The sequence below is a fragment of the Salmo trutta genome, chromosome 6 (genome assembly GCF_901001165.1).
Source record: "Salmo trutta chromosome 6, fSalTru1.1, whole genome shotgun sequence".
NCBI classification, from domain to species: domain Eukaryota; kingdom Metazoa; phylum Chordata; class Actinopteri; order Salmoniformes; family Salmonidae; genus Salmo; species Salmo trutta.
This window is the reverse complement of record NC_042962.1, coordinates 19,801,120-19,820,157: the sequence shown is the minus strand read 5'-3', so window position 1 is coordinate 19,820,157 and position 19,038 is coordinate 19,801,120. Positions and strand designations below refer to the sequence as shown.

The 19,038-nt window shown below is 43.6% G+C and overlaps 1 protein-coding gene across 2 annotated transcripts; it reads left to right on the top strand.

Moving 5' to 3' along the window:
* Positions 1-58: 58 nt before the first annotated feature.
* Positions 59-18,519, top strand: zgc:101569 (enoyl-CoA hydratase). 2 transcript variants are annotated; one of them, XM_029755632.1, is made up of 7 exons: positions 59-378; positions 1,023-1,193; positions 5,439-5,536; positions 7,266-7,410; positions 13,938-14,087; positions 14,594-14,739; positions 18,216-18,295. In XM_029755632.1, the coding sequence occupies exons 1-6, from the start codon at positions 225-227 to the stop codon at positions 14,701-14,703; spliced, it is 828 nt and encodes a 275-aa protein (XP_029611492.1). In that variant the 5' UTR covers positions 59-224; the 3' UTR covers positions 14,704-14,739; positions 18,216-18,295. The 2 variants fall into 2 exon arrangements, with proteins under 2 accessions (XP_029611492.1, XP_029611491.1); XM_029755631.1 differs by lacking the exon at positions 14,594-14,739 and having other exon boundaries at positions 18,216-18,519.
* The last annotated feature ends 519 nt before the right edge of the window (positions 18,520-19,038 follow it).

Here is a 19,038-nt window from a genome sequence, read left to right as displayed (position 1 = left end):
TGCTCCAATCATGTGCAGAACCTTACTTACAGTTTGCCTTGTTTCTGGGGGGGAACTTGCAAGGTGCTGCACATTATTAGTAAACATTGGAACGTTTGTTGATAGGTGACATTTTTATTTTATTTTGTTTGTAGATGTGGATAAGGAACATTCACTTTTGAATTGGGGCTACTTTTGTTCCTGTGAGCTTCAGCAGTTTCTATTTTTGCTTGTCAATCACAACTATGGCTCTCCGAGCGTGTCAGAGTACGACACGTGTTTTGTTAGCTAGAACTCTGAGCTGGCGAGCTGCTACTGCCCTAGTCCGGTTACTTGGAAAAATATATTATGATAAAAATAGCCCTTACAGCACTTCAGCCGGAAAGGAATCAGAGAAAGGTAGTGCGCTGAAGAACACAGTTGTGTCATATGCAATGGCATATCTCTGGCAGCAGAGGGCAGCAAATACTTGCTTTCAGACCAGACCATGGACATGGGGCAGAGTGGAATGTGGATTATTCAATGGATTGACTGAGGAGCCTCGTATATTCGTATAATAGTTGAGACATATATTTCTCAAAACATGCGCCATTATGTATCACTTTGTTACAAAACAAGCATTTGGGATATGTGGATATCATTTGTGTGGAGTTCTGCACACTCAATTTACTGACCTTGACTTCCAACGCCCTTTAAATTGGAATATGAAATTGTAGTCAATATTGAATAACGCTAAGTTACACTATTTCATATACTATATTATATGGAAATGTGTTTTGGCTCTCAAACTGTGTACTTTGAATGATTGTAGGATGGCTGCGGTGATGTTGGATCTCTCATCTCTTTTGTTGAAGTTCTTTTTGATGCAACTGCCTTGATTTCGGTCCCTTTTTCTTATCGTAAATATGTAAAGTCAACTGTACGCTCTCTGCCACAAGCCACATAGCTTCATCCTCAGCCATGATCTATTCCAGTCCCAGTTTTGGGGCCATTTCTTTCTAAGTGCTGCGGTCTCACTTCTCTTCTCTCCCATTGTTGTGCAGTCGCCGGGCGGACGGTGGTGAAGGAGAGGAGGGGGTCAGTGGTCACCGTGGCGATCAACCGGCCCGAGGTGCGGAACGCGGTGAACCAGGAGACGGCTGGACGGCTGCTGGACGAGCTCACGGCCTTCGACAGCGACCCCGCCCTGACTGTAGCAGTGCTGCATGGCAACGGTTAGACAGACACCTTGCTCACTACAGACAGCAGCTCAGCAAAGCCTCTGATGGAGGGTCAGCAGTAGCCTGGTCCCAGATCTGTTTGTGCTTTTGCCTACTCCATTCTCAAGTCAAACGTGTTTTGCATGATAATTCCATAAAGAGTTGGCAAGAGAGCAGAGACTGACTGGCATCTAGGCTAGGTCAGCAGGTTAATGTAGCAGTTGCTCATGGTCACATGATGAGGTAGCCCTGCCTGGGACTTCAAAATCTGTCAGCCCTTGGCCCAAGAGGGAATTTCTTCTTGGCCTAATAGTTAAGATGTTGGTTTCTTCTGCAGTAGACCTCGGTTCAGATCCCGCCCATGACATTAGCACATAGAGACAAGCAAAGAGGGTCTCTATGACAACACCAGAGACATGACTGATGATGATGTATTGCAGTAGTAGGCAACTAGATTCAGCCACAAGCCGTTTTTTTGTCGTAGTGGATGGTCGGAGCTGGAACATAATTATAATTATGTGTACACTGCAAGTTGACCACAACTAAGCCCAAAAAGAGATTGTTATTTTTAAATACAATCATTTCATACATTGAGACACGATCACATACAGTACCTTCAGAAAGTTTTCACGTCACTTGACTTTTTCCACATTTTGTTGTGTTACAGCCTGAATTTAAAATGGATTAAATTGAGATTGTGTGATACTGGCCTACACACAATATCCCATAACTTCAGTGGTATTATGTTTTTTCCATTTTATGCATATTAATTAAAAATGAAAAGCTGAAATGTCTTGAGTTAATAAGTATTCAGCCCCTTTGTTATGGCAAGCCTAAATAAGTTAATGAGTAAATATTTGCTTAACAAGTCACAATAAGTTGCATGGACTCACTCTGTGTGCAATAATAGAGTTTAACATGATTTTTGAATGGCTACCTCATCTCTATACCCCACACATACAATTATCTGTAAGGTCCCTCAGTCGAGCAGTGGATTTCAAACACAGATTCAACCACAAAGACCAGGGAGGTTTTCCAATGCCTCACAAAGAACAGCACCTATTGGTAGATGGGTAAAAATAAAAAGCAGACATTGAATATCTCTTTGAGCATGGTGAAGTTATTAAATACACTTTGGATAGTGTATCAATACACCCAGTCACTACAAATATACAGGCATGGTGGTGGCTGTCATGTTATGGGTATGCTTGTCATCGACAATCACTAGGGAGTTTTGTAGGATACAAATTAATGGAATGGAGCTAAGCACAGGCAAAATCCTAGCGGAAAACCTGGTTCAGTCTTTCCAACAGACACTGGGAGACAAATTCACCTTTTACCAGAACAAAGACCTAAAAGACAAGGACAAATATACACTGGACTTGCTTACCAAGACGGCAATCAATGTTCCCGAGTGTCCTAGTTACAGTTTTGATTTAAATCTGCTTGAAAATCTATAGCAAGACTGAAAAATGGCTGTCAAGCAATGATCAACAACCAACTTGACAGAGCTTGAAGAATTTAAAAAATAATGTGCAAATATTGTACAATCCAGGTGTGCAAAGCTCTTAGAGACTAATCCAGAAAGACTCATAGCTGTAATCACTGCTAAAGGTGATTCTAAGATGTATTGACTCAGGGGTGTGAATACTTAAATTGTATTTCTGTATTTCATTTACAATACATTTGTAAACCTTTCTAAAAACATGTTTTCACTTTTTTATTATGGGGTATTGAGTGTAATTTGTGTGAGAAAAAAAGAATCCATTTAATCCATTTTGAATTCAGGCTGTAAACAAAATGTGGAATAAGTCAACGGGTATGCTTTCTGAAGGCACTTTAAAATTTTTATTTGCGGGAATACTTCAGAACAGATTTCCTGGTGATTTTTGTGTTTTTTGACTCAAAACTAATATTATTATTTTTTTAATAAAAGAAATTGCTCGCGGGATCATTTTGGCCTGTTGCGGACACCTGATGTATTTTCTTCCACAGCTCACTAACAGTTACACATCCAAAACATGACATCCCTCTCTCCCACAGACATACAGAACAGTAGACAGCAAACTCGTAGAGATGCAATTACACCCCTTTTATTGGATGGAAATAGTATATTTTGTATGTCTTTGACAACAGAATGCTAATAAGGACATTTACATTCAGGCTATTATGATATTTACAGTGCCTTTGGCAAACATTTCTAAAAACATGTTTTCACTTTGTTATTATGGGGTATTGTGTGTAGATGGGTAAAAAATAATAATCCATTTTGAATTCAGGCTGTAACACATCAAAATGTGGAATAAGTCAAGGGGTATGAATACTTTCTGAAGGCTCTGTATATATCTTATTCCTACATAGCAAGGTGTTCATAGTAACGCCTTAAGAACATGACTTCCTTATAATTTCGGCAGAATATAATTATGTGGGCGGGCTCCCAATAACACACTATAAACAGTCCCCAATTATTTAGATATCCTTAATTACACATGTAGAACCATGCGGCCCAATCAGCTGGGGCGAGAGATCAAACTCTCTTTGAATCATTTCGCCGGCTAACTGCAGGCGCTAGAAGCCAAGAGTGGGAATCACATCCTCCGCTCCTCCTCATCCCCCGCTCACACTGCCTAATTAGCCCTGATTTAACAGCATCCAGGAGATGGGCTCACAGGGGTCCTGAGAGCCAGCCTTGACGGCCGCCGCAGTGTCTGTATTAACATATGTATGCTCACAGCTTCCAGGGCCCTGCTTTGTGTCAACCAGGGAGCGAGAATTATACACATTTAATACCTCTGCAAAATATCCTCTCACCCCATCCAAATGAACTCCCACAATGGAAATCATTTTTTCAACCAGGATCAATTCTCCTCTCTTAGAGTGTAGCGTCGGCAGAGAGGCTTTATTTTAATGCTTCAACACCTCAAAGCTGCAACCCAGAAATGACGGCTGCTAAATGCCGGTCGCTTCGGCACTGAACTGAAAACAGTGTGTAGGTAATTGCCTTGTGTTATTTGGCTTAACTTTGACCAACGTAATGGACGACTCTGGCGAAGTGCACTTGGATTCCTGCGCTGGCCATTGTTGTTAATTGGAGTGTAAATCCAGCTTGTAGGTTCAAATGTAGTACTGCCCTGGTAAATACTAATCCCTCTACTGGTGGAGGTGACAGCTAGACATGTCCAGTCTGGAATACTAACAGTGCAGCCATAAGGAAGCTATTTGGTCCAAATTAGTCCAAAACATGATAATTTTCATCGCCATTTTGGGAGAATTGTTTCAGTACTTTTCACTAAATTATGAGTAATTACCTCTGTTATACATTTTTTGAATCTGTTGGCACATATTTAGAGTTTTTTGGAATCGTATTTCTATGTTTTTATAGTAAGGGGGATGGGGGAATCTGAAGGTTTGCTAACTGCTGAAATAGCTGCAAAGGTCACTGCTGTAGCACCTTTCAATGAGGCCATTTTATCCCCATTGTAGAGAACATACGATAAAGTGTTGTCGCGTGAGGCCAAATCCAAACATGAGATATGGGCATGTTACTTCAACTTTTCCATTAATATCAGTAATACAATCTTTTTTAAGTGCTTTTCCCAAAGAGTCGTGTGCACTGCACAATTTGCATATTGGTTTTAGCTTGTTTCTCTGATTCTAAACTCACCATGAAGTCACAATATGCTCTTATCAGTTTTAAGAACAGAAAACGATATCATAATATCTCCTGGTATAGTCCTTTTACAATATGTCTTCATACAGATTCAATCAAATCCAGGAAGCACCGGCATATAATTACACAGACACGGCCTTTTAAAGAACTCTCCTCCTCTGATCCACCGCTGCTGTAATCAAGCCAGTCTCAGTGGAGGGGTGTTGTAGCACATTTCTCATCCTCAGTCTCATTACAGTTAGAAACAGAGCGGTCACACCGTTTTACAGCCCTCCGCCTCAGCGCCTGTGACATAGTGTTTGTAGGCCTCCTGGGTAATGTTGTAATTACCACATGAATCCAATGGAAGGGGCTTTGGTCAGGGTGCGTTATTCTACCATTAATGAGAGCATTGTGCAGTAAAGAGAGACTGAGCCCACGCCAAGAGCAGAAAACCATTTGTGTGCCAGCCAGCCATATTTCCTCATGCATTTCTAAATTGCAGCCCTGCCTCTCTTCTTCAAGTTGTTGTGTTTTTTTTCATCCTCGTCATTTTCCCTTCCTCTTCAGTTGCCAGCTGCCATACTTTGTAATTTTGTGGTCTCTTCCAGGAGGGAATTTCTGTGCTGGTTACGATCTGAAAGAGCTGGCCCATCACACTGCCTCCCTCAAATTGGAGCAAGATGTCACCAAAGGTCCTGCTCCTATGGTGCGTGCATCTGCAAAAACCTTCCCTGACTTTGCATCACCCTCACACGCGATCAGTGTGCACAGAACTGTCGATGACTGATAACACACAACCTAACTTTCAATGTATCTGTTTGTCATTATTGACCCCTCTGTATGTATATGTAAATGGATCAGTTGTGGTATGTCTTTCATACAGTGCCTTCAGAAAGTATTCTTACCCCTTGACTTACTCCACATTTTTTTGTGTTCCAGCCTGAATTCAAATTTGATTAAATGTATGTTTTTCTCACCCATCTACACACAAATACCCCATAATGACAAAGTGAAAACATGTTTTTAGACATTTTTGCAAATTTATTGAAAATGGAATACAGAAATATCTAATTTACACAAGTATTCACATCCCTGAGTCAGTACTTTGTAGAAGCATCTTTGGCGGCAATTACAGTTTTGAGTCGTCTTGGGTATGTCTGTATCAGCTTTGCACATCTGGATTTGGGGATTTTCTCCCATTCTTCCTTCTAGATTTTCTCAAGCTTTGTTAAGTTAGATGGGGAGCAGCGGTGAACAACAATCTTCAAGTCTTTCCACAGATTTTCAATGGTATTCAATTCTGGGCCACACAATGACTTTCACATTCTTGTTCTGAAGCCATTCAAGTTTTGCTTTGGCTGTATGTTTGGGGTCATTGTCCTGTTGGAATGTAAATCTTTGCCCCGCAGTCTAAGGTCGTTTGCACTCTGAAGCAGTTTTTCATCAAGGATTTGCCTGTATTTGGCTCCATTCATTGTTCCCTCTATCCTTACCAGTCTCCCAGTTCCTGCCACTGAAAAGCATCCCCATAGCATGATGCTGCCACCACCATGCTTCACGGTAGGGATGGTGTTAGACGAGTGATGAGCTGTACCTGGTTTTCTACAGACATAGCGCTTTGCATTCAGGCCAAAGAGTAACATTTTTGTCTCATCAGACTACATCATCTTTTGCCTTATGCTCTCAGAGTCTTTCACGTGCATTTTTACAAACTCCAAGCGTGCTGTCATGTGCCTTTTTCTCAGGAGTGGTTTCCGTCTGGCCACTCTCCCATAAAGCCCAAATTAGTGAAGTGATGTAGAGACGGTTGTCCTTCTGGCAGGTTCTTCCATCTCAGCCAAGGAACTCTATAGCTCTGTCAGAGTGGGCATTGGGTTCTTGGTCACCTCTCCCTGACCAATGTCCTTCTTGCCCAGTTTCTCAGTTTGGTCGAATGACCAGCTCTAGGCAGAGACTGGGTAGTTCCATATTTTTTTAATTTCCCAATGATGGTGACCACTCTGCTCTTGGGAACTTTCAACACAAGATCTACAGACAGGTCCTTGGACTTCATGATATAGTTTATGCTCTGACATGCACTGTCAGCTGTGGGACCTTATATATACAGGTGTGTTTCTTTCTAAATCATGTCCAAGCAATTGAATTGGCCACAGGTGGACTCCAATCAACTTGTAGTGACATCCATTTTGAATTTGGGCTGTAACACAACAAAATGTGGAATAAGTCAAGGGGTATGAATACTTTCTGAAGGCACTGTATATAATCTGTAATCTCTATTGCCAGTCTTTCAAGCTTGTGTATTCTTGTAAAAGACCAAGGTCCTTCCTTGTTGTGGGAGTATGTTTGTGCAGGAAGTCTAGTTGCAGCCTTGTTTAGGGAGTGTATTCTTTTCATGCCTCGCTCAGGGTGTGTGTTTCATGTTGTGTCCTTCCCAGGGTCCCTCCCGACTGGTGTTGTCCAAGCCGTTGATAGCAGCGGTCAGTGGCTACGCAGTGGCTGGAGGGCTGGAGCTGGCTCTGTTGGCTGACCTGAGAGTGGTGGAGGAGAGCGCTGTCATGGGGGTGTTCTGTCGCAGATTTGGTATGTGTATCCCGCCTACGAGATGACCCCTAGCCACCTCCCTGAGCCTGGTCCACCCCCCCACTAGTGTGTGTGTATGTCATGTAATTGTGTGAGGTTGCAGCCCTTAACCCACCAGTGGAAGTCAAAATTGTTACAAAGTGCCTGATTCATTTTCCTTTCAACAGCAACATAGAATTTCAAGCCGCTATCACTTTAGCTTTCTCCTGTTTGGGTTTGAGTAACTGCGATAACAGCAATGACCATGGCCTTTGAAAGCATTGCATGTACAGACACCAGTACTGTACATGCTGCACTCCCTGATAACCAGAAGGAGAGGAAATGAATGTAGCGTGTAGTAGCATCTCCCATCTCGACACCAGTCTGCCTCCGGGGTTAAAAATATGACCTCTGTGTTTCTAAATAGGACCGGCCGTACTATAATTTACTGGCAGTGGGTAGATCCTGGGTCTCTTTCTCTAAACGGGGCTTATCATTTTGGCTCTGTAATTAAACAGAGCATCCTGGCAGTGCCCTTGCCTGACTTGCGACCAGAGCCAGGGCCAGAGCCACCGTTCAGACTGTCTTGTGGCACGGGCATGGCCACCATGTCTCGTCTTCTTCACCTCCCATCATATATCATACTGACGCCGCTAAGTGCATGACATCAGGGGTAAATCTCAATAGTCTTTATTGGCTTCCTCAATCCTCAAATTGTCTCCTTTCCTTGATACGTACCGAATTGAGCTGGTGAAAGGGGAATGACTAACCGCTCACTTCAGATCTCCTTAAGCAGCCCAGAGTGGAGCATGTGTGCTCTGTGAGGTTTTGACACTGTTGGCGGCAGAGGCACATTTCCTCCCAGCTGCTTATGTTCAGCCACCCCACCATCTCGGCTATGCCTCATTCCACAAACCCCTGGGTTGTTTGTCAACACTTTTCCCAGTCATTTCCCCAGCTTAGTTTGGCCACTGTGGCTCGTTCTATAATTGGATGTGAGTTTAGCATTGTAATTGTTATTTTGACCATACCCAGTTATCAGCTGTGGACGTTGTGTTCCTCCACTCTGTAGTTAGCCTGGAGTGTATAGCAGCAGTAAGGCTCTACTCATCAAAAGGAACGCTACTCCTCTGGAGTTTATCTCTCTGGTAGGCTTGTTGCATCTCTTTAGTTTGATGGGAGAATTCTGTAAGCGTTTTTGGTGGAGAAACACTTGGACAGCAGCCCAAGGGATCCCTGTGGTTTGAATGAATAACCCAAATCTATGTGATGTGGCCCAATGGAAGACACAAGTGAGTGACAGCTTCCTGTCACATGATTCATTGGAGCCCCCGTCTCGTGTGGAAAAACGAGAAAGGCCAAAACGAGGGATCATAGGATAGCCCACATGTTTAGAGCACAGCCTGGTCCAAAGCTGACATCATGTTGGCCAACTCAAACAACTACCCGATGACTTGTTATTGATGACATGGGGATACCATTCAGAAACACTCTGCTACGTGAAGCTGCATGGCTGAATACTCCCCCTCTAAGCAATGCATGGGCACAGGAGTGGACCGTTAGTCTAACCTCTACAGGGAGTCCTTAGCAGAACCTGAATTTCGAACCTCCTGGCTGTCCTTGGCCCAATGCAGGATAACCTCTGGACCTTGGCTCCGGACGTTCCGGCTGCGCTCAAAGATCCAATTAGTGAGATGGATGGGGTGGTGGAGTGAGACACAGCTGCCAGAGACTGTGTGTGATACTGGACTGGACCTGACCCCAAGCCTGCAGAGAGACTAGAAAGACCACACCCTGGTCTTAAGACTAGAGGATCTGGCTAGTGGCTAGAGAGGCACCTGCAGCACTGTGTGTCTCTGTGGTTTGCTGGATGTGAGTTAAACTCTAGTTCTCAGAATGTCCTGTGCGTTCTTCAGAGCCCATGGGGAGGCCTTCATCAAACAATGAACTCGCAGACACCAAAAAAACGTCCAAATATTTATTTGATGTGCTGAACAAAAAGGGAATCCTGTGACAGTGTGTTAAGCCCAAAATATTTCTCCAAGATGGAGTGTCGGAGTGTTTCAAAGTGAACCTCCGTTAAAGGTTCACGTTCTCATCTCTGTATCCGTTCCGTACGGATTTGGCTGGAAATCTTTAATCCGCATCGAACTTAATCACATTAACCCTCATGAGAGTCCATTGTGGACAGCTTTGCTTTGAAGTGGTGCAGATGCCTGTATCTCCAGCACAGCTTAGTTCAAACTGAAAAACATCAGTCGTCTGCCCAAACTGTTTCACAGAGTTCAACACTTCACTGGTGTACTGGCAGTCTTACTGTGCCTATAGATGTGGTGTTTGAACCAAGAGGAAGCAAATGAATGAGAGTGAGGCTAGGGCTGTTGCAGTGACTGTATTACCGCCACACCGGCAGTCATGAGTCATGACCGCAGTAAAATTCCATGTGACCGTTGAGTCATGTTAATCTCCTCTTACCCAACTTGCTAATGACCTACAGGTCCTAATGGTCTGGTACTCAGGGCTCTATTGTCCCTCTAACCACTCTGACATCAATGCAATTGAAAATCAAATCAAACTCTTATAATCAAAACAGTATTGTGCTTTTTAAACTCACCTAACTGTGATGATCAATTTGAAGAAAGAAGTTCAACAGCAGGTTGAAACTGAGTGTAAAACATGGTTGTTGTGGATGTTGTTTCAATAATGCAACGAAATGGACAGCGCTTTCTAAGGTGATGATTCATTCAAAACACCCATACCCATATTAGAGCTTAGGCGTAGGCTCATGAGCCCGAAGAAAAAAAATGGAATTAAAATGGCAGAAAAACTAAAATGATTTAAGATGTTTTTGCTACATAATTGGTCTAGCCTATACTCCAAAATTAAACAAATTTGATTGATTGCCTTTGAGTGTGGACTGTATTATTATTCATACAGGATGGACTGGTTACCTTATGCTATGCTCCAAGATGTATATCAATGAGTCTGGGAGAGAATGTATAGCCCTAGGCAATGCTGTTGGTTCATTGATTGTGCAGGGCGGCTTACAGAGTTGGCCTTCAGATATAGTGTATTTGTTTTTGAATTGCCTAGGAATAGGGCTTTTTTTTCTCTTCAGAATTAATTAGGTGACACATTACCTTTAGCTATACAGAATCTCACCCCTGTGCGTTTCCATCTCCTACTCTCTCTACTTTTATTTCTTTCTAGAGCGCGCAGAGGGGCTGTCAACAGTTTAGTGAAATATGTTTTGTTGCGAAATCATGTTACTATTGATGTCCCCGGACAAATTTCAATTGGTTTCCCAAATCAAGCACTGGGTAGCTGCAGGTTTTGGGCGTAATATCACCTGTCGCGCAGCGAGAGCATGCTTCTCAAACATGGAGTGAAAGTGTTCTTATGTTTATTTATCAGCTGCTCATATTAAGCACATGCTCCACTATAAAACCAAAGTAGCCTACCCGGTATCATTGAAAAACGGTCCGGCGGGAAAGTGAGCGGCCTCCATTCGCTATTAATTCGAGTGTACCATACCGGATGACATGTCTTTTTCCCCCCTGTTCCTGCCCATTTGATAATGGACCATTCTAAATCGAAACAAATTTGACTAGTAAAGACAAGATTCAATTGAGAATAGTCTGATGGGTGAAAATATGTTCACTTGATGAGAGAACAGCTGTGCAGCCTGAGGCAAGGAACAGAGTGCAAGCTTTTTTTTGCTACTTTCTCAAATCATCAATAGATAGTGTTTTGATTTCTAAGACATTCTAAGGTTTGTATCATTCACAGCTAAAGTTGCCAAATAACTATACATCTCGCGTATAGGACCTGTTTCCAATGATCACTTTTTACGCTCAACATAGCCACTCCTTTCTATTTTATTCAGCTAAATCAAATTATATTCGTAAGGGATAATCATCGAGGGGCTATGCGTTCAATGGAAAATAATGAACGACTTGGAAGGTGTGATCCACGATGTGCTAGCGGAGTGGAACTGACCTTCCACTGAGTTTCATTATTTTCCAGAGAACGACTAGAGCCCCGAGTTGATTATCCCTTTTAATACCATGGCTATAATGTAACACATTTGCACCTAGAAATGTGTTCAACATCCACTGAAGTAGCTAGCAAGTTTACTAGCTAGCTACAGTAGTTTCCGTGGTAACCAAACAAACAGACTTGCTAGTTTAGCTAACCAAACCATCAGTCCTAGCTTGCCATTATGAAAATCGAATTCAACAATGCCAATAATGTTTTCAATTCGACTTTTTCTTTCAAAAGCAGCTAAAACATAGAACATGTAATAATGAACTATGGCCATTGAATTCTACCGTGCAGATATAATGCACGATCTATAATGCCCTTCAAGCCAATCAGAAACAAGTATTCAACAATGACATGATATAATATAAAATAACGGCACAGGACTTATAAGCAGTCTTTTGCGTGACAGTAACCAGCTGACAAAATGTCATGACCACCACAGCCCTAAGTGAGGTCATTGTTTCAACCAGCATACATTCAAATTCTATGTAAATATGAATGGTTAACCATAATCTCCATAGCATAGCAGCGTTTTAGAGAAAAACATTGGATAAAAAAGTGGTAAAAGGCATAGCCTCCTGCACTACCCCTGCAATGCAGAGGATAAGGCTGACAATCAGGAAGAGAACCACCTCCTATATCTATTATTGGACAATAGGCTCTGCTGACACACGCAAATAAAAAACTGTTAAAACTGGTATGACTCTTAAGATGGATTTATCTGCTTTGAATAGATGAGGAATTAAAGGAAGTTCTAGTATATCCACAACATGGCCTTTCTCATTCTCAGATCTTCCCAATCAAAAAAATCTAACTTAAAAAAAAAAAATTGAGACGATTTCAAGGGGACCTTGCCCAACACACTGGATTCCATTCATAGGGAACAAAGGATGGGCTGGTGTGTTAATGCAAACAGGACTAGTTTGAGACAGACAGGGAGAGTAACAGCAGGCTTTGAGGCGGCTGCTGGATAAGAGAGGACCCTTCCGACGGCTGATAGCATGGTGCCAACAGCACTAAAGATTATCTGGCCCAACCTGGCTCCTCTCTCGCCAATCTGGCCTGTTAGTTCTGGACATGGACTGAAGAGGCTCTCTGCGCCACAATCTAATCTAGCCTCCGGCCCTGAGAGAAACTAGGGGGTTGTGGTGTGTGCGTGTGTGTGTGTGTTTGTGTGGGGGGGGGGGGAGACTCATCAGTATGTGGGCTGGAATTACTCTAACCTCAAACTGGCCATCCTGTTCGAGAAAATGTAACAAATGGACTTAAAAAGTCTGTAATGCGATGTTATTGTTGTGATGCCTTTGTAAATTAAAAAATAAATAAATAATTGAATTGAAGTCAGCTTTCTTCAGCTCGGGCTATTGGTAGCACACTCTTTCATAGGAATTTTCAACGGAATCGACCTGACCGTTAGAGACAGGGAAATATGTATTTGCTGACAAAGAGCTCCCTCCCTAAGAACCTGTCTTGTGTCAGGTTGCCATATGTGCTTAGTTTTTGACCCGAGGCCTCTCGATTGGTTGCAGATGTATTAACACTGGTATTCAATGTATTCAAATGTGATTTATTTGAAGGACTCCGAAAATGTAGCAGGGAGTATGAATGAATAGAATTAGTGTTTCCACAACTCTCCCCTGGGGAACTCCCCCCGAAAACCCAGAAAGATGATTTCAGGTTCTGAAAATATGTTGGACTCATATGCTCTTAATAATGGGTGGTCAAGCAGAATCTCTGACTGGGAGGAGTTGAGGAGACAAGCTCCCTGTGCTTCGGAGGCCAGTAAAACTCTACCTCCATCTGCCTCACGGCCACAAGGGCTTCCGCAAATAACTGACTATCAGAATTCTCAGGCTGGTGGATATGCTGGTGGACATGGTCACTTTAATTTAGCTACTCTGGATCATTAATTGGACTCGTACTGTCATGTCTTGATTTCTTGTTTTGATTTTTGATTATTTGTGTATTAGTATTGTATTTGCGAGACATTCTACTGCGCTGTTGGAGCTTGTAACATCAGCATTTAACTGCACCTGCTATAACACCTACAAATATGTGTACGCTACCAATAAACTTAGATTTCATTTTTATATGAGTTATGACATTTTAGGAGCCACTCACTGTTGGTGGGAAAACACTCCTTTTTAAGTCGTATAAGACTCTACATTGGTGCAACCAGGAGTGTAGTGGAGGGTAAAAGCAAGACAACACTGTTTATGCAGCTTTTTAATTTTGCTCGAGCGTTTACCCACCTTTTGCGGAAAATGCATTAAAAGTATAAGTTGCATTGCTTTACTCACCACAAACGGTGGTCAGCGTTTACCCTATATTTTTAACACTACATCACTGGGTGGAACGCATGAGTGATAAACTCCCTCACAGTCCACCTACCCGCGTATGTGTATGTCTGTGTGCAACAGTAAGACTAGAATAGTCAACCACTCTGTAAAGTCTTGCAGCCCTCCTCAGAATGTCACTCATGGATGATTCCCTTGTCTCCTTAGGCGTCCCCCTGATTGATGGGGGTACAGTCCGGCTCCCCCGTCTCATTGGTCTCTCCCGGGCTCTGGACTTGATTCTGACTGGACGACCCATTGGGGCACAGGAGGCCTTAGCCTTCGGATTGGCTAACAGAGTGGTACCGGATGGCCAAGGTAAGAAATATGCCCTCTCTTGAGGTTTTGTTGGTAATGTTCCTCTCCTCACTCTGAACAAGTATTTTTTTTAACTGCATTTTGAAATTTTGTTGTCTGTTCCAATGTAATGGCTGTGGTAGATTAGACAGATTTATGTAAGCTATTTTACTCAGAGTTATCAGATTTGTATGCCATTTCATTGGTTGGAATAAACCTTATGAATAACTTCATCAAATTCATTGAGCAATGATAGTTGAATTGGACTATGTATAATTTCCAAAATGGCATTTTTGCTATGAATGTGTGAACTCCAACTCCTTCATCCCTACGAAAAGCCTTTCCATGTGCTCTCCTGGTTAAAATTCCTCAAAAAACATTAGAAGATTAAGTTAAGTCTTTTCGGAAGTCATTCCCACAGCCAAGTCCGACTAATTGGACTCCGAGGCTGATCACTTTGGTTAGAGATAGCTCAAAGAGAGAGGGGGCACTTGGGCATCACTCACATCAGCCCTTTGCTTCCATAGGAGATTTGGATGTCATCCAGTGCTTTCATGTGGCCCAGGGAACAAAGTGGCTTGGCTCAAGCACAGAGAGGCAGGAAGTGCAGGAGGAAGGGAGGATGCACCAGCAGTAGCTGTAACTGAATAGCTGCCAAGTGCCCTATGCTAATGTAATTATTGAAACTATCTACAGAGGGTATAAATCCTGTGTGTTTGTGTATAACACTTGCTTGGTGGTGTGTATGAGTGTACGCTTGGTGGTGTGAATGTTTAGAATGGTGGTCTGGGATGGCTAACATTTTACATGCTCCTAACCAACTTATTTTAACTTATTTTGTACATAATGTTGCTGCTACCGTCTCTTATGATCGGAAATAACTTCTGGACATTAGAACAGCAATTACTCACCTTGAACTGGAGCTTTTTCCTTTAACGAGTCCGGCGCAAAGGATATACTGCTTTCTCGGGAACAGGGCCAAATCCCCATCATTTGCGTGATAAAAGACAGAGAAAAAGGGGGCCGAGGTCGGGCTGCCTTCTGAGAATTTGTAGGCGAGCGAGTAAACCTCCACTGCCATCCGTTCTATTGGCTAATGTGCAACCATTAGAAAATAAAATCGATGACCTACAATCAAGATTATCCTACCAATGGGACATTAAAAACTGTAAAATGTTTCACTGAGTCGTTGCTGAATGACGACACGGATAATATAGAGCTGGTGGGATTTTCCAATGCACTGGCAGGACAGAGAAGCTACGTCTGGTAAGACAGCTGGTGCGCGATGTCTAATATTAAAGAAGTCTCGAGATATTGCTCGCCTTAGGGTAGAGTACCTTATGATAAGCTGTAGACCACACTATCTACCTAGAGAGTTCTCATCTATATTATTCGTAGCCGTCTATTTACCACCACAAACTGATGCTGGCACTAAGACTGCACTCAACCAACTGTATAAGGCCACAAAGCAAACAAGAAAAGGCTCTCCCAGAAGCGGCGCTCCTAGTGGCCGGGGACTTTAATGCAGGCAAACTTAATTAAATCCGTTTTACCTCATTTCTACCAGCATGTGCAACCAGAGGGGGAAAAAACTCTAGACCACCTTTACTCCACACACAGAGATGCATACAAAGCTCTCCCCCGCCATCCATTTGACAAATCTGACTATAATTCTATCCTCCTGATTCCTGCTTACAAGAAAAAACTAAAGCAGGAAGTACCAGTGACTCGGTCAATACGGAAGTGAATCAGATGACGCCGATGCTACGATACAGGACTGTTTTGCTAGCACAGACTGGAATATGTTCTGGGAATCATCCAATGGCATTGAGGAGTATACCCCCTCAGTCATCTGCTTCATCAATAAATGCATCAACAACGCCGTCCCCACAGTGACTGTACGTACATATCCCAACCAGAATCCATGGATTACAGGCAACATCTGCACTGAGCTAAAGGTTAGAGCTGCCACTTTCAAGGAGCGGGACACTAATCCGGACGCTTATAAGAAATCCAGCTATGCCCTTCAGACGAACCATCAAACAAGCAAAGCGTCAATACAGGATTAAGATTGGATCCTACTACACCGGCTCTGACGCTCGTCGGATGTGGCAGGACTTGAAAACTATTACTGACTACAAAGGGAAACCCAGACGCGAGCTGCCTAGTGACGCGAGCCTACCAAACAAGCTAAATGCCTTTTATCCTCGCTTCGAGGCACCTAACACTTAAGGCTCACATAAACAGCATCCTCCCTTATACCCTAGACCCACTCCAATTCGCATACCATCCCAACAGATCCACAGATGACGCAATCTCAATCGCACTCCACACTGCCCTTTCCCACCTGGACAAAAGGAACACCTATGTGAGAATGCTGTTCATTGACTACAGTTCAGTGTTCAACACCATAGTGTCCACAAAGCTCATCACTAAGCTAAGGACCCTGGGACTAAACACCCCACTCTGCAACTGGATCCTGGACGTCCTGACGGTCCACCCCCAGGTGGTAAGGGTAGGCAACAACACGTCTGCCACACTGATCGTAAATACTGGGGCCCCTCAGGGGTGGGTACTTAGTCCCCTCCTGTACTCCCTGTTCACCCACGACTGTGTGGTCAAACACGACTCCGACACCATCATTAAGTTTGCTGACGACACAACAGTGGTAGGCCTTATCACCGACAACGATGAGACAGCCTATAGGGAGGAGGTCCGAGACCTGGCAGTGTGGTGCCAGGACAACAACCTCTCCCTCAATGTGAGCAAGATAAAGGAGCTGATTGTAGACTACAGGAAAAGGCAGGCCGAACAGCCCCCCTGTAATGCTTTTCGTAGGAGAAGTATCGGAGTCAGGCGCAGGACACAGGGATGAGTGCAAACAAAACGTTTTACTCAAAAAACAATAATCCAACTTCTCCCACAGCAATAAAACATGACTGGGAGAAACATCTCCAACAACTACAAAACAGGAAACAATCACGGACAAGACAAACATGAAAGCCAGAGGGTTAAATAATGAACATAATCAGGGAATATGAAACAGGTGTGTATAATTAAGACAAAACCAAACGAACAGGGAAAGATAGATTGGTGGTAACTAGTAAGCCGGTGACGTCGATCGCCGAACGCCGCCCGAACAAGGAGAGGGACCGACTTCGGCGGAAGTCGTGACACCCCCATTAACATCGACGGGGCTGTAGTGGAGCAGGTGGAGAGTTTCAAGTTCCTTGGTGTCCACATCACCAACGATCTATCATGGTCTAAACACACCAAGACAGTCGTGAAGAGGGCACGACAACACCTTTTCCCCCTCAGGAGACTGAAAAGATTTGGAATGGGTCCCCAGATCCTAAAAATGTATACAGCTGCACCATCGAGAGCATCCTGACTGGTTGCATTACTGCCTGGTTTGGCAACTGCTCGGCATCTGACAGTAAGGCGCAACAGAGGGTAATACGTATGGCCCAGTACATCACTGGGGCCAATCTTCCCGTCATACAGGACCTATATACCAGGTGTGTCAGAGGAAAGCCCCCAAAAAATTCAGAGACTCCAGTCACCCAAGTCATAGACTGTTTTCTCTGCTACCGCACGGCAAGCCGTACCAGAGCGCCAAGTCTAGGACCAAAAGGGTCCTTATCAGCTTCTACCCTCAAGCCATAAGACTGCTGAACAATTAATCAAATGTCCACCAGATTATTTACATTGACACCCCCCCCCCCCCCATTTCTTTTGTACACTGCTGCTACTCGCTATTTGTTATTATTATTAACCTGTACCCCCCGCACATTGAATCGGTACCTGTACCCCCTGTATAAAGCCTCGTTATTGTTATTTTATTGTTAATTGTTATTCTTTTTTACTCAGTTTATTTGGTAAATATTTTCTTAACTCTTTCTTGAACTGCCCTGTTGGTTAAGGGCTTGTATGTAAGCATTTCACGGTAAGGTCTACACATGTGTATTCGGCCCATGTGACAAATAAAGTTTGATTTTGATTAGTGTACAGTTAGTTGGTGGTGTGTAATGAATGTACGCTTGGTGGTGTTTATGTGTGTACATGTATGTGCTTATTTGCCTCCGCATGAGTCTGTTTCTTTACGATGCTCACTTATATATCTTGTGTGTGTGTTTTTGTGTGTCTCAGCTCTGCAGGCAGCTCTGGAGCTTGCTGAGCAGATCAGCACCTTCCCCCAGCAGTGCATGCGTGCAGACCGCTCCTCTGCCCTCTATAGTGCCTATGATGCCCCCTCCTTCAGCTTGGCCTTGCAGTACGAGATGGACCACGGAGCGCCAATCATCCAGACTGAGTCTGTCTCTGGGGCAACCACGTTCAGCTCAGGGACAGGAAGAGGCGGGAAATTCTCCTCAAAGCCCTAGTAACACTTTATTTAGGTATGCTTATAAACATGACTACATAGTGTATGCCTATGTACACTACATGACCAAAAGTATGTGGACACCTACTCGTCGAACGTTCCAAAATCATGGGTATTAATATGGATTTGGTCCCGCCTTTGCTGCTATAACAGCCTCCACTCTTCTGGGAAGGCTTTCCACTAGATGTTGGAACATTGCTGTGGGAACTTGCTTCCATTCAGCCACGAGCATTAGTGAGGTCGGCACTGATGTTGGGCGATTAGGCCTGGCTCGCAGTCGGCGTTCCAATTCATCCCAAAGGTGTTTGATGGAGTTGAGGTCAGGGCTCTGTGCAGGCCAGTCAAGTTCTTCCACACTGATCTCGACAAACCATTCCTGTATGGACCATGCTTTGTGCACAGGGGGATTGTCATGCTGAAACAGGAAAGGGCTTTTACCAAACTGTTGCCACAAAGTTGGAAGCAGAATCATCTAGAATGTCATTGTATGCTGTCGCGTTAAGTTTTCCCTTCAGTGGAACTAAGGGGCCTAGTCCTAACCATGAAAAACAGCCCCAGACCATTATTCCTCCTCCACCAAACTTTACAGTT

Bases quoted from the DNA above. Each gene is read 5' to 3' on its own strand.
- zgc:101569 (XM_029755631.1), top strand. From the start codon at position 225: ATGGCTCTCCGAGCGTGTCAGAGTACGACACGTGTTTTGTTAGCTAGA. The intron at 379-1,022 runs GTAGTGCGCTGA...ATTGTTGTGCAG, and splicing joins CGGAAAGGAATCAGAGAAAG to TCGCCGGGCGGACGGTGGTG. The intron at 7,411-13,937 runs GTATGTGTATCC...TTGTCTCCTTAG, and splicing joins GGTGTTCTGTCGCAGATTTG to GCGTCCCCCTGATTGATGGG.